The 15,927-nt window shown below is 34.6% G+C and overlaps 1 protein-coding gene across 1 annotated transcript; it reads left to right on the top strand.

The window, feature by feature from the left end:
* The first annotated feature begins 1,070 nt into the window (after window positions 1–1,070).
* LOC136413942 (uncharacterized) lies at window positions 1,071–9,150 on the top strand. Its single transcript, XM_066397713.1, has 7 exons — window positions 1,071–1,411; window positions 6,079–6,284; window positions 6,506–6,641; window positions 6,697–6,830; window positions 7,878–8,000; window positions 8,329–8,461; window positions 8,528–9,150. The coding sequence occupies exons 1-7, from the start codon at window positions 1,366–1,368 to the stop codon at window positions 8,593–8,595; spliced, it is 846 nt and encodes a 281-aa protein (XP_066253810.1). The 5' UTR covers window positions 1,071–1,365; the 3' UTR covers window positions 8,596–9,150.
* Window positions 9,151–15,927: the final 6,777 nt, after the last annotated feature.

Here is a 15,927-nt window from a genome sequence, read left to right as displayed (position 1 = left end):
ACTTCACATGACGTAAATGGCCCTTATGCGATTAGGTTAAAATAGGAATACCTTTTTTAATTGAACAAATTAATGCTTTAATTTAAAATAATGTTTCCATGTTTGGTTGTAGGTCTATGTTTAAAGTTACAGAAAATGAGAGAAAAAGAATTGGGACATTGCTTCACTCGTCTCGCAAAATTACATGAGTCAAACTTATAGCAATATGTCGGTTACAGCGATAAAAAATAATTACAGAACGACCTCAAAAATCTCAAAAAGTATTAAGCTTTGTTCGGCAAATTGGCCACTCGCAAATCGTCGACAGCCGTATGAGATCGGCCTGTTACACATCGTCATCATTTTGAAAGCAGCACTTTATTTGACATACTGCCAGAATGACAGTTCTTTAATGTCATTTTGGGGCGGCGCCACGAAAAAAATGTGGCGCCATATCTGTCAATCCATCTGTCAATTCCATTGCTGTCCATCGCAGTCTTGTTTGCTGCCGTTGAGATAATATATCGGTCCTTATGGAATATATAATACATACACATATTAATTTATTGGTCTGAAGATAAGTTGACGAGGGTTAAACTAACCGAAGTAGTTTGAACAACTCCCCTAAGAGATCTACAAAATTTTCTCGAGTTAGTTCATTCATTTTCAATAGCGTCTGCGAAATATGATTTCCTAATCCTGATCAAAACTCAGCTTTCTTTGGTTGACCTGCGTTTGAAATGATCACCGCAGTTTCACTTTTTTGGGAAGAATTAGGCCGCTGAGTCCAGTTATATATCTTAATTTTAAGCTTGACCTGGTGTTTAAGTCCCGGACTTAGCTGTCCAAATGTCCAGCGTAACTGCATATAGAACTTATGGTGAAGGTACACAACAGAGCTTTAGCGAATTTAAATAGAATCGTTACCACACCGCGTTAAACCTGCGTTAAAATGGTGTGGCTATAAGTGAGACTCGTAAAGTAATATGATTTAATCGTCCTCAAAACGACAAAATTTAAGTTTTTGCGGCTCCTGTGGGAGTGGCGTCGACTCCATGCGGACGGCTCGACGCTCTTTCGTGTGGGCCCCTCTTTAGTTTTCGCGCCAAGCTCCAAATGAAAGAACGCGTGCACTGTACCGGATGTCCCTTGTTTTGTCTGTGTAAAATCCCCGACACCTCAAATGGAAATTGTTTTATTTCGTTGGAAAATTATGTTGTTTAGTCGTGTTTAAGTAGCGTGACAGCGCGACAATGAAACACGGATCGCATGGTATATATGTGGAATATGATGGTAATAAGTTTGATTAACAAGAGTGGAACAGTGGTTGTCTAGGGCTAATAATATACGCAATAACTGCATTTTGTCCGAAATTTGGGCGGAGGGATGGATTTTCCAGCATTAGCAATTATCGTCATTTTCTTATTACATGGTAAGTATAATGTTTTCTCTAGCAGCTTGAAAAGGTGATTATTGGGTGTGTTGAATGACTGCAAATCACGTTTTTTCATCTTTTTCTCTAAAACACTTAAGTGACAAATCAGCAATGATACATATATGGCTCATGGGAGCTAATCAGCCATAACATCATCATCCCCATTGTCGTTTCATCTATAAGTTCATATGGAAATGGTTGTCAAATGAAATATCACTCTTAATACTTTTTGTGTTTTGGATTTAATTTGTGCTTAATTTAGGAAATTTTATAAAACGATTTAAATCTAGTAATAGAGCAAATCATATAGAGGGTGTTGCAAATTTGATGCCATAGAGTTGCCGTCTTTGCGTAAAAAAATTTAAATTGGTTGAAGAGGGGAAAACTTGCAAATTTTAAAATGGCAAAAATATGCGAAAACAACGATTTTTTAAATATTCGAATTTTTTGGGGACATCTGAAAAAACTAAATTGATCAATTTTCTTGCTAATTTTTCCGGCTTTATTCTTATTATTTTCAAAAAACACTAGCACTTTCTTAGGACACTTTTTTAGCCTCTTCAAGAAAGAAATTTTATTTGTCACATATGGCGATATAAAGATAGCCACATTAACTTAATTTTTTTAAGTACGGACCTGGACTTTTTTTTTCATTTTTGAAAGACCCTTTTAAAAATCCTCAACTATAAAACACCTTACATCAAAAATCATGAAATACTGACGGTCACCCAAACCAGAAAATTATCTACATATTAACTACTGCTTTCATGATTGAATAAGGAAGAAAATACTGTTACTTCAACTAGATCAATATCCTTGATAAACCTGTTTTAATTCCGTCTGCACGAAGGGGAAACCGAGGGAAAACATTCAAAATATATTCATTTACATTTTCACAAAAAAATGGCAAGAAAAACTCTTCTCTAAACGAGTTTTGTGGGTGTCTGAAATGTTATTTACAAATTTTATATTTTGTTTCGAAAAATCGAAAAGGGAAATTTTACATTACAATGAAACGAAAAATGTTTCATTTCTAGTGATTAGACTCTATTGTGTATGAAGTGAGAAAATTAATATATTCTCGGCCAACGATATAAATTGATAACTGAGGCGCAGCTGAGTTATTAAGCAACAGAGATCAAGAATATAATTTTCTTACGAGATGTACATACTTTTTTTTTATTGGTTCGTTAGTTAATTAACTATTTTCGTCCTTAATTAACTATTTCCTCCTCCACTGTTTCTGCTTATTACCACGTTTTTTTAAAATATAGATATATATATACAAAATCGATAATTAACGACGAATGAATTAAAAGTTAAAATTTTAAATTGTTTTATAAAATTGTGTATTAACATTTTTATATAGTTATAGGCAGCCAAATACGAAAAACTAACAAACAACGTATGCCAAGGGTTGACTGAACCAACTTTAAGCTGTGATTTAATAACTCGACTTGAACATTTTTTAACCTAATTTTATTTTTCTGAATTAAATTATTTCCGTTGGATGTATAATATTTTTCAAAAGATCGGTTCCATAAAAAAAAAATCATACTAACTTTTTTTTTGGGATATTCCTGATCACATTTTCGTCATTTATTTTCTTTATTCAGCAAGTTTTCCTGGCAATATTTTTTTAACGAACAGAATTATTCTGTTCGGTAAAAAAGGTCTAGATGCTTTGATAAAGATAAAGCACCCACATCGCTCTTAACTTATTTTAAGTTTTCAAGTCAGGTATATATGCAATTTGCTTTGTCGTAGCTTCCCTTTTCGGTAACTTTCAGTACACAGTTATGAAAGTACGAAAATTTTAAATTGGAAAATGAACAAATTGCAAACAAGAAAAACAGATTGAATAAATGAAATTAAAAGCACGTATTAGATAACTATATTTGGATGAAGACTTTATTTAGTAGTTTTTCTTCAAAAGTGGAGAAACATTATGTTCATCGTGATATTTTCCGGCGAAATTTATTTAATTGCTTTATTGCAGTATTTCTGCAGTTTTTTCTGTGATATTATATAAATAATACAAGAAAACAAGATTTAAAAAAACATTAAACCGCTAAACTGGGTAAAACACTGTCCGGCGTGCTTTAAAGGCTCTCATACACGTTTTGACGAAAGAACGGAAAAAAAAAGAAATCAAAAAAGCTTTTCATGTATTCTGTCAGTGTAGTGTTTTGCATGCCGGGGAAAAGGCCAGTTTCCTTCGAAATGTTTCAATATGTAGCAAAAGCTACGAGGAAACCTGTTTCTCTCAATATACAAAGGGCCATAACCACAGAACTAACCCCCATTGTTTAAAGCGAATATCTTATGGAATTTTTTAAGTAGTTGAATTAATTCGTTATCAGTTTTTGTTTGCCTGTGAAAAATAAAACAGGATGACAAAACGGATTACTCGGAAAGTGTTTCCCAAAGACGCACCGCATATATCTCCATTAAAGCTGACATTTTATTACCCCTGCCAAAACAGACCCCTGGGGCGATACCATTCAATAATTTAGGAGGGGTAAAACTTGCTTCTTCAGACCATTAATTTTATATAATAGCTTAAGTTTTTTCTTGTGGGAAGCACTGAAGAACGTACGTTATCGATTGCTTACGTAAAAACAGCTGATGTGATTGAGAAAACTCGTACTTGCTTTGGTTCATAACAAAATATGAAAAGTTTCCTTTTGGGTATTAAAAAAAAATAAGTTGAGATGTTCCTAATTGATGGTAAAACTATTTTCAGAACTCCAGAATTCTATTAATAAATACGGAAGAGAATTAATGACAACGCGTATAATATGAGCTATTTGTCCATGAAAGTGGTATGCGCGAGGTGTCACCACTTTCAACAAATTGAAATTAACTCATAATGGGCTTGGGTGAAAGACCGTTAATTATGATTTCAGTTTTAGGCTTTAAATAGTATTTCAAGAAATGAACATCACTTACGAACCCATTGGTTTAGCAAGTTGGTGCGTGAGAAAAATAATACCTCTTTGTCGCTCTAGCACGTGTCTATATTCCAACTATGAGAAAATAGAGTTACTTCAGTATTCGAGGGGTGTTTTCGATAAAACTACCCCTAACACCGATCATCTTGGAACCGCAATTGCCGCTTTACCCTTAGAAAACAAAATATTGCGTTCGGTGTTTGCGGACGGGATGTATGGGGCCTCAGTGACTCACGACGGGTTAATTTCCTGCATCCCTTAGGTTTCGACATCTTTGACAGATTACTTTTACCCCTGACAAAGAACCTACTCGAAGAGAAACTTTGCTGATGTTGATGAAAATAATTACGAGTTGTTTGATTGGGGCCCGTGAGTAGTGAGCTAGCAGGTTTCCTAACAGAGATGGATGGGTATAAGTTTGCGCGTAGCTGGCGATGGTGGTTTTTTTCCACGACGAAGCCAAGAAAACACTTTATGAATGACTGTCCGCAGCCGACTTCCAGATGTTCAGCTATAAATATCAAAGATTATTTGAGCCTTTTCCTGAATGAGCCGAGTAAGCATGATCGTTCCGCTCTTAGGTGTTTAATGTAACTAGCGGAAATGGTGGTTGTTGCGAAACACTATTTCTGTCACTACTTCCAAGCGGCTTTTTACTAATGATTGGATATAAATAAACTGAAATGCATGCCTCTATGGTATGTGTCGAAAAGATGTCTTTTCGGTATCCGCGATGGTGTCGCTCCCTAAAAATATACCTGGCAGCAAGAGAAACACCTGGCATTAATCTCTTAAATATAATATTGGAGAAAGTGTGGGCGAATAAAATGATTTTATGCGAACAGTTAATAAGGAAAAACTCAAAGTCCATAAATCTGCTCAGAATTTCTTTAATGCGTAATTAAGCGGGAAAAGCTCTGAGCTTGAATTCTGGAAATTAATAACGGCTATCATATATGTATGTATAGATTTCTAGCAAGTAATTTACATGTTGATTGGGATTACCAGCGGGATTATTAATAGCAATATTATCAGTTACCTGAATAGATTGATAGGAGAACATGAGCAAAGATATGTATCTAGTCAACCAAGACCGAGGCATAATAAAAACTGTTTTGGTAATTTTAGTTTTCCTCCAGACATCTCCGGGACCACTCCGAGTTTTCTAATTCTCAAAAAATCATTTTGACGAGTGCCTGCCTTCCGAGATCAATGACGAGCCTCGAATTTGCACCACCCCGTACGAGGTTTTGGCATAATTTCCGACCAAGTAAATTTGAGACACCCTGTATATATGTTGCGGCGTAATCGTCAAAAATCATTAAACCATTATAGGCAGGAGTCGATTTTCATAAGAGTTCCTATGTAGTCATAAAACAGAAGTAGTTTATATCTGATATTTCAAATGTCTTCCCGCGCTTTCTCCATTTTGCAGCAACACTAGAAGAAAATCACATATGAAACTCATTAGAAGACGCAGTTTTGATGTTCGCTTTGCTCATCTCGCGGTCGCACTAGTTACATAAAATTATCCACATCCTAATTGCCTCCGTAAATACCTCTTTCATAATAACTGCAGTTTCCCCAATGCCGAAAAAACGGGCAATTCTTTTAATCATAATACGAGGTCCTACAAAAGTTTGGTTGACTTTGGTTTACCTATCTGAGCATATTAAACCGAAATTAAACTCAAATAATTTTATTTCTCAGGAATCCACTCATTAAAGAACGTACGAGCGGTTGTTCCCTTGGCTGCAAAAGTTCATGACTCTATTCTACTACAATGCGATTTCGATCTCGAAGGCGAACCTCTTTACACAGTTAAATGGTACAAAGGTGGGAGGGAGTTCTTCCGATTTGTTCCAAGGGAAGATCCGAAAATGCAGATTTTTTCGGTCAATGGCATACAGGTTGATGTAAGTATAGGATTAAAAAAAAATTAAGAAAAGTGCGAAAAAATGCGAGTTCGTGAATATAATTAGGAGGATGAGTAATGTTCAATTCATCAGTGATCATTGATCTTCCATGGAGCTAAATTTCAATGCCTTTTAATTTGTTGATCTTGAGGAATCATGAGTTGAACTAGGTTTAAGACACACATGTTAATTTATAAAAAGCGTTTTTGTGTTGATTTCAGTTAAGCCGGAGTTCTGCGAATGAAGTAGTTTTGCTAGACGTCCATTCCAGTGCAACCGGCCGTTACAAGTGTGAAGTTTCAACAGATGCTCCAAATTTTTACACTAAGTTCAGCACATCCTTAATATATGTTGTTGGTAGATATTCATGTCCTAACCCACCATGCCTCTTCTTAATTATGTTAATTTTTAGATGTTCCTGAAGAAGATCCCATTATGGAAGTCGACAAAGTTAGCACTGGGCTATCAAATATTATTAAAGCAAACTGTACAACTCCCCCGTCTTTTCCGGCTATGAATGTGACCTGGTATATAAATGGCATAAAGGTAAATACTACTTTACATCACATGCTGAAACGAAATAGTAGATATGCTAATGATATAGTTAAAAGAGGCATTAAACGAATTTTTCCGAATTCCATTGTCTCTTAAACGTTTGCATTATACGTTTCAAATGTCAATATTGTAGTTTTTCATTTTGAAATTGAGGAAGAAACTGCAATAGTAAAAAAAATGCAGCTACACTCAATCCATCAATAGGAGCATTGAAAATTTTCCCTAAAGAGCAATAAAAATATTGAGGCTCGTACGCCACTTTAGTCAGAATAGGCGTTTCTGGAAACGATGGATCGGATCGATTCCTATTAACTAAATTTCAACTAATCGGATTGATCACAGATGATAATCAGCTAAATCAATTGATTGGGAATCACCTAATTGGAATCAATCGGATCTAGATCCATCGTCGAAAAGACCTAGTAAAGAGGACGCTTATAATTTAATTTAACAATTTTACTTGCTTTTTGATTAAGTTTAAGATTTTTAGCGTTTACGCAGAAGTAATTAATAAAATTACAGCATGAAAATTTGCTTGCAAAATGCAAATTTCTCTGCAGAACTCAGAACTTTGAAGCGCTTGGAAGTTTCACCTTACTGACACTATGCTTCAAAAGCGAAGGCTCTGGTCGGTGCGTGAGGGGAAATGATACAACGGGATAATTGATAGGATAATTAAGAGATGATTGATTCCCTCAATTATCTCAACACACACAAACCGGAGTGAGAATCGAATTATATCAATGCATTTGAGCAAATATAGTTCAATACGTTTAGTTTACAGTACGAGTGCAGCACTATGAAAAGAGTGCGTTTGCAAGGTTGACCAATAAAAGCGATTCCGTTGATACTTCATTTTCAACTTTGGTTTTGTACCAAATTCACCAAAGGAATTCGCTACTAGGGAACACATTTCTGATGTTCTGGTGAAAAAGTCGATATGTCGCAATCCAAGTGATAGAAATATTTATAATTTTAGCGCATTCATTTCTTAATCACAAAATATTAGTTTAACAAAATTTTTTATTACTCTTCCAGGTGAAAGAGAGTGAGAGCAAATTTGTCAGCTTGGATCCTGTATATTCCTTCTCGACAAACGGTAAAGCGCCCCATATGACAATCTCTCATATTGTAAAAGAAATTGATGACAATATGTTTCAGGTTAGTATTCTTTACAGTCAGCTAGTACGAGTCCCATATGCCGGGGTTATACCAAACTAAGCCGCTGGTTTTTACTGCCGAAAAGGGCTAGCAAGAGGGCCATGGACAGGGTTAGTTCGGGTTAGCATATATGCGACGGAAAAGTGGCTAGATTCGTGTCGTCCAGTTTTGTGTAGCCCCGGCAATAGATTTTTGAAAATAAGGCATCAACCATATATAACTTTTTTCAAAAAATTAAAGGAAATCGTACTGCTCTGAAAATTATTATTTGGTATTTTGAAGATCGTGAAAAATTTGAGCGAAGTTATAGTTTGGAATTGATTTCTAGGCTGGTGTAATCAAAGTGCAATGTATTTCATCATTGTTCAATTTATACAAGAGTGAAAACGTCCGATATATTGAAGACTACCGGCCACAACCGTGGCCATCCTCGGTTATAGGGCCTACTAACGGAGTTCAGGGTAATTTTTTTTTTCAGAAATGTTCATTAACGTCATGCTATCTTATAATAATATTGTTAATTTCAGGTATTTCCGTTTTTTGGGTAATTTGGGTGCAATCGATGTCTCTTTATGGCTTTTGGGTGGTGAGGTAGAATTTCATCTTTACGTATTTGTGTGTCTAGTGGAAGAAACAGCCTCATACTACTGCGTCATGTAGTGACACCTCACTTAATGAAGTTCAATTGGGTTTCTAATGTATGAGAATGTCGCAGGTGACGTGTGTGACTATTTAAATGCTATAGGTCTACTATCGATAAGGATATACGTAGACGTATGAACGAGTGCTATGTCTTGCAAATGTCTCTTAATCATCAAAAAACATAAATAAGTAATACGTGCTTAAGAAACCTATTTTACTATTAGTAATTATGTTTGGATCGGGTATTTTATAAAGTCCTTTATAAACCGGGCATAACTTTTTCCTAAGAATGTAATATACTCTTATATAGTCTTTTCATCGTATGAATAGTCTAAATCTGAGATAAGAAGATCAATCTCAATCTTAAACCATATCGTTAGTCTAAAGCGAAGTAAAAATAATAATGCGAGCGCCCAATGCCCACATTGTAATTTTCTACACATGAGGGCGCCTTTAAATATTACTTTTTTTCTAATTCCTAACTTGAGTTTCTTTCCAATTCAAATGATTTTTAAACCAAAGTACTATCAGTTTTATGGAACGCCTGATGGTACCTTCGCATGCAGCTCGCATGAGAAATGTATTTGATAGTCTCGATCGATTTTGTGACTCAGCCACATTTCGGCATAAAACTATCGATCTCATTTACCAAAACTTTATTTCGTGTACTCGATCCAAAATAACTAAGTTATGATTTGGCTGTTAAAAGTTGAGGCCTGAATATGAGAGTTTTCCGTGCATTTTTTAAAATTCATTTTACAACTCGGGTGAATGCCCTAAATGCACTTTAGTACGAATACCATACACTATTTTTTCTACAAACGTTACTTGGCTACTTAAGAATTTGGGAAGTGTTTTTTTAGTGTCGAGAGCAAAGGATAGCGACCCGAGAAGCTTAGCGTCGAGGATATTTATTACTCCAGACGGGCAAATAATACTTTCCACCGTGGTGTGTATGCCATTTTTTCCACTATTCAGTTCGTTTTCTTTCCTTTGTTTCTAAAACAGTTAAAGAACAGGGTAATAGCGACACGTGCATCGTTCATTATTTACCTAGCGCGCTAACTACTATCACTCCATTGTTGTTTTAATTGTGGTTGTCATGGAAATGAATTTCAAATGAAACGTCTCCGATATGATTCAACACGCGGTGTTCTGTTGTGTTTCGGATTTTTGCTTTATTTAGATTAAATTGATTGTGATTTTACAGAATTTAAGTAAGTCTAGTGGAGGAAATAATCGTATATACATATATGCAATGTGTAACATTTAACCTAGGATATCGAAATATCTCGTATACTAGGCATCCGATAAAGAAATGTTTAACATCAAGCTTTAATCTCTCAAGGGGATGTATTGGTGCTAAGGTTGATTCCCCTCCACACCCGGTGTGGGCGGGGTTAGGGAATTTCGTTAATTACAGTGTTTCCTAGCATGAATCGAAAAAATGTTTCGGACAAATTTTTCTTATTTTTAACCATATTATTAGAATCTGTAACAATACGGGAGTCGCCATTTGAAATTAAAAAGTTAACCCCCACCCCTCCTACATCGGGAGTGGAGGGGAATCAACTTTAGAACCAATACACTTTTCCTTCAGAGCGGTTATAGCTTGATACTAAATATTTCTTAATAGATTATCTAGTATTCAAAATATTTCGATATTCCATGTTAAATGTTACACACTGTATATCATGGTTGCGAAATATTTATTGTTGTCACGTTTTATACCTCTCAGAGGTATTGTTCCTTTCTCTTAAGGTTTTGTCTGACATCACTTGGGTGGAAGATAATAGACGGTAATCAAACAGTTTCCTGTTGACATAAATGTAAGAAATATTATTAAGGCTACATTCAACGGACGTAACAGTTGGGCAACAGTTTTGCAAATGTTTGCTATTCGAAGCGAAATGATGTAAGCTCTCATTTAAATCGATTTAAAGGTTCAAAAATCCTAACATACACAATTATTGGCTCTGCTGCATCCTGCCATTGTATACATGGTCGTCAGTACAGGACTTAGAGCCTTCTCACATTGGTCTGAGGATTTTTGTATTAAGTTAATCTGTAGGTATGTTAATTACGTAAGTATAAGCAGTCAGAACGTAATCCAAATAGACCGATTTAGTGCTACCTACCATTGTTTACTGTAAACAGAAAAAACGTAATATTGGCATGTACGAATGCAACAAAGCTTCCTAAATGAAATATTATCGTTGATGTTTCATTCCTCAATTTAAGACGTGTTGTTTATTTCTATTTAGGATGTAAGTTATGTTGAATCTAAGTTTATTGTAATTTTGTAAAATTGAGATAAATTTAGTGGTGGATTTTTTCTTATTGTGGCACTTTCTCTATACAAGATGTTCGATTGTAAGCGTTGTGTACTCTGCTGCTGACTTTATGCGCTTGCGTTCTAGCGATGCATTTTTCCGTAACAGAATCTTAAATAATAAAATGGGAAAATTCATTAAAAAGTTTCCCGCAATTCTCCTAGATAGAATGCTTTAAAGTGAGGAATCGACTTTCTTTGAAATAGATATATCAAAAATACACTCAGTTTCAAAAAAAGGCCTTAATAAAGGATTTATAAGTTTAATATAATTTTATGACTTTTTTTTGGAACTGAGTGTATGATGCAGAAGAACACACTAGAAATACGCGGAGTGATGTACCAATTTTGTACTTCTAGTCATTAATATCAGAAAAGTACGTCATAAATGCGCCTTTATGTTGCATTTTGTATAGCCAGAAACATCCTGCTTGCAACGTGATGTGATATTATTTTATTATATTTTACTACATTCTGTGGTACCCACCTACCGTGTCTGTAAATAATATAAACGTCCAAACATACATTTTTTGTTAATTATTTAATTTCAGACATATGAATGAAATTTTTATGGTTATTGGTATCTGCAGGAAACACCATATTTTACAAAATCAAAATTGTAGTTCTATCAGTTGCCCAAATAATATACAAAGCGTCTCATTTAATAAATCGGTTTTAAAGAAAGTTTTCTTAGTGCTTTGATTTAACAACAGGATAAACCTAAGCTTTTTGATTTAGTTATCCATATATTATGACGAGTTGGTGGGAAATTGTTATGGTATTTCCTAAAGCTTCGGCTCAAATATCTGAGAAATTGCTACAGATAAATATGTAAATATTTACATTTCTGGTATCATTCAAAGTAGATCGTTTCAGTTCTAAAAAAAATAATAAAAGGCGATGTATAAAAAAATATAAAGTAGTGTTATTTTTACAGATTTGGGATGCTCATCTGTTCAATTTGTAATCAGATTCTGGCAATGTGGATAAAACGGTGAAACTTTGCTGTTTTAAAATTTTTTAGAAAACAGTCATAGCACAAATATCTATTTTTTAGAATTCCAAATGCTTTAAAATGAAAGTTGAAAGAGTATTTGACCCCATGAAAATACGTTTTTGCAGATTTGAACTGCCAGTGTTTTATCATCTTTGTTCTAAGCATACAAAACGAAAGTAAAATCGCGCAAGCAAAATTTCGAAAAAAAGTGAGGTTTCTTGTCAGTTTCGTATAAAATTGCCTCCTTCACAAGTTGCTAAAATTTGATTAAAAACTAACCGGTTGGGTTTTTGATTAAGTAAGCATAAATTTTAAAATAAAGTACCTATTTATAAGAGTTCCTTTTTTCTAAAAATCGCATATTATTAACTTTTGTTTTAAAAAATATCGTTTCATTTCGCAGCATTATAATAAAAAAAAACATATAAAAATAATCGATTCATGCCCATCCCAAGTAATAAAACCTTGGTAGAACTCTGGATATAAGAGAAATCAATATTAAAGGGAATAAGCTGCTGCTAGGGACCATCCCTAGATGGCTGCTATGGTACAAGGTCGAATAATTATGTGAAATTCCTGGTCCTTTAAATTTTTATAAATAAGATAAATATTTGCAACCATGTGGTGATCGAAAAGCATTTTTTAAGAACATTTTTTTTGTTGCTGAATGAGCGAAACTCAATCCAAATGATGAGGAGTTTTAACTTTTTTAAGATCAGGGGGGGGGGGGAAGAGCGGCAATCTGTTGCGTACCTAGTGTTATTCTCTGGTTCTATCGAAGAGGGATGGGAGACTCGCTACTTTTAATATAGATTTCAGAAAAATTAAGGGATCTATAAGTCAAAATTAATTCACATTTTTTTATTTGATGATAATCTAGAATTACACGTGTTTTGAAATTAATTGCAGTTTGAGTCAGTCTGGCGTGGAAATAATTGTTTATTGGTTGATTAATACGGCATTAATTTATTAAGCAGATAAGTTGAAAATAAATGAAAATGGCCGAACACGATAAACATAATGAATGAAATACAGGAGTTGAAGAATTTAGCATCAAAGAGCACACGGATTATATGTACGGAAAGATATGTTGAAGTTGTACCCTGAAAAATTGTCACATGATTCTTAACCCCACGAAATTTCAACCCATAATGGTAGTTGCGTTAATTTGTTGTTGGCTTGTGTGAGCAATTGTGACTTAGAATCAAACATTTATTTATTAGGCACTTAATATGTTAAAAGCGGTACACCTCGCACTTATTATTTCATTTATTTTAGTGTGTTGGAAGCTGGACGCTTAGCACTTTAATGTGTTGAAATCGGGACGCTTTGCACTTAATGTGTTGAAAGCGGGACGCTTTGCACTTGTTTAGTGGGTTGAAAACGGGCTGCTCGCACGTATTTGTCGTTAATATATTGAAAGCAGGACGCTTTATACTTTTGTTATTTTAATTGGTTATCTTTGTTTGGGACACAACGAATACGCTTTGCTGTGGTTGGGGTGTATGTTAATTTTGATTCGTCAAGCATACTTTGAGTCAAATAAAAAAAAATGTGTCCATCAATTTGGCTGGGCTAACTTTTGTTACAGAATGAGTTAATTAGAGAATGAATTACACGTCAAATTAGACCGGGAAACATCGGTTGTCCAAGTCCGATCGAGAAACTATTGTTGTCCAGGCCCGATCGGAAAACCCCGATTCTGATGCCTGCGAATCTTTTCCATGTCTAAATAGTACCAAAAAGCCTCTAATTAAAGGCCATGGAATGACAATGAAATATCTCCATTCGGATTGTCCTCCTCATATTTAAGGCGTTTTAATGAGATGCATAAAATTTGAACCGCACTGCTTGTATAAATTTAATTGGTAAACACTCTGTATAAAATAATAACCGACTTTTCTTTCTTCAAATATACGCAACTCAATATGTTTCTAACGATACGAAAATATTGTTCCTCGGTTAGTAGAGCGACCATCCTGTAGATAAAGAAAACCGGCTGTCTAAAACATGGAAACATATGAGTCCTCAGTACTGTTTTTGTTAATCACAGAGAAGCTTTTCTCTTTTTACCTAGTTCTTAGATATATTGAGTTATTTGTTTGAGATATAAAATTCGGTATTAAGATTTTTTTAAGTGAGGGAGTTATTGCGGACACGAGTTCATCCTTTGGTTGTATAGAAGAGGAACGAGGGTAATTTCTCGTAAAGGCGTCGATACTGGTTAAATTTGTCCTGTACGGGAATTTTTAGTGTTATTTTACCTATAAATTTACTAGATTATATTATTTACTGCCACCAAACGCAAGTTCCTTACGTGAAAAACATATTTTGTTCAGTATGTTTTCCTTTTTTCAACCTCAAGATGCGATCGAACACCTCAATTCTTGAAATTTTATTCGATTTTAGTGTATTTTAAACGTTTAATTGTACTTTAAAAAAGAAATTCGGCAAGGAAATCACGAGATCTTTGCAAAGATCTTTGTAATCTGCAAATATCTGGAAATGTCTTTACCGAATGTTGCCAAAAGCTTATTAATAAGGCATTTAAACTTACAATCGAAATTTAAACGAGATTTGAAAAATCCGGTTACATTTAGAAAACTTTCATATCGCTGCGGATTCCGATTCGGAGAGAATTTTCAACTCATAATACCCATCTTGACGTAATCCTACAGAAGTTAATAAGTAAAAGAAATAATATTTTATTCCTCTTTGCGTTTAGTCCGATTACTTGAGAGTTTCTATCGGAAACTAATTCCACCATCCTAAGCCATCGGCCGGATCTGTGATTGCATTAGAACTAAAGCTCATTTTTGAACTTTTATCAGTGGACCTTCTAGTTTTTCAAAATCGAGGAAACTTGTTATTAGGAAACCGATAATCGATTTTCTAGTAACGAATCATCAACAAAAAGTTATGTTGTAAAGAGGTTTGCTGGCACTTTCAGACTCCTCATCAGTCCTCATCCTCGACAATTGGGAAATGCTATTCAGAAGATTGTTGAGATGTGATTATTGTAGCACATCCGAGGGGATTTTGGGTGGTAGGTAGTGAAGAATCCTCAAGAACTGAAAAGAAAGAGTTCACGTTCAAAACTGGAATTTACTTTAAAGTCTAAGACAAACTGAGTTGTTAAACGTAATTAAAAGAGAATACAACTGAGGAGCATATCAATTTTACTAACTGTAGAGAAATTAGCCACCAAATGGACAAGCCGACATGGCAGAAACTAAGGCGAACTGATCGCTAAAGGAGAGAAGAAGACTAATAAACAAAAACTTAGATTATTGCATGTATTCACAGTCAGTTCATTATAACATACAATGCATAAAATGTATAATAAGCTGATGCTAACAATGGCCATTTAAAAGCAAGGCGATTAACTAGACAAAAGGTCGTTAAAAAGAAAAACATACGTGTTTTCTGGGAAAGGATATGGTACGATTTAGATTTCGATTCAAATGTAAATCTAGGTTTTTAGGAAGCCGACTTCAATACAGTCATTGCACGTAATAACGGAATTGTTTGCACAGGCCCCGAGAGGAACACAAACCGTATTGTATGAACCTATTTGAGAGGAAAATCGGAAAAGTATGTTGTCGGATACCGAAATTCCAATACTGTTACATACGATTTTTGATTGTCTTAGGAAATGTTCAAATAACGTACTTTTAAAGAGATGTTCGGTGAAATAGCGCCAATAGCTTTATAAAACGTGAATCTTATACTATGTTTTTATTGAGGTCAAACATTTTAAACAGAAACTCAAAAATTATTATAGATTAGAAGCAGCTAGTAAGTTTATGTGTCAGAAGTTAGGTTGCCAACACTTTCGAAAAATAGTCGACGCTTCTGGACGCCATTTTCTTATGTTTAGGAACCAAATTGTATACTTCACTTGCAGTCAACACAATAGAGAAAAAATAACCATAGCAGTAGGGCAAAGTACGTCA

The sequence above is a fragment of the Euwallacea similis genome, chromosome 16 (assembly GCF_039881205.1).
Source record: "Euwallacea similis isolate ESF13 chromosome 16, ESF131.1, whole genome shotgun sequence".
Lineage (NCBI taxonomy): Eukaryota > Metazoa > Arthropoda > Insecta > Coleoptera > Curculionidae > Euwallacea > Euwallacea similis.
The sequence above is the reverse complement of the archived record's forward strand: the minus strand, read 5'-3'. Positions and strand labels throughout refer to the sequence as shown.

Coding starts and splice junctions, on each gene's coding strand:
- LOC136413942 (XM_066397713.1), top strand. CDS start 1,366: ATGGATTTTCCAGCATTAGCAATTATCGTCATTTTCTTATTACATG. Junction 6,285..6,505: donor TCAATGGCATACAGGTTGAT/GTAAGTATAGGA, acceptor TGTTGATTTCAG/TTAAGCCGGAGTTCTGCGAA. Junction 8,462..8,527: donor GCCTACTAACGGAGTTCAGG/GTAATTTTTTTT, acceptor TGTTAATTTCAG/GTATTTCCGTTTTTTGGGTA.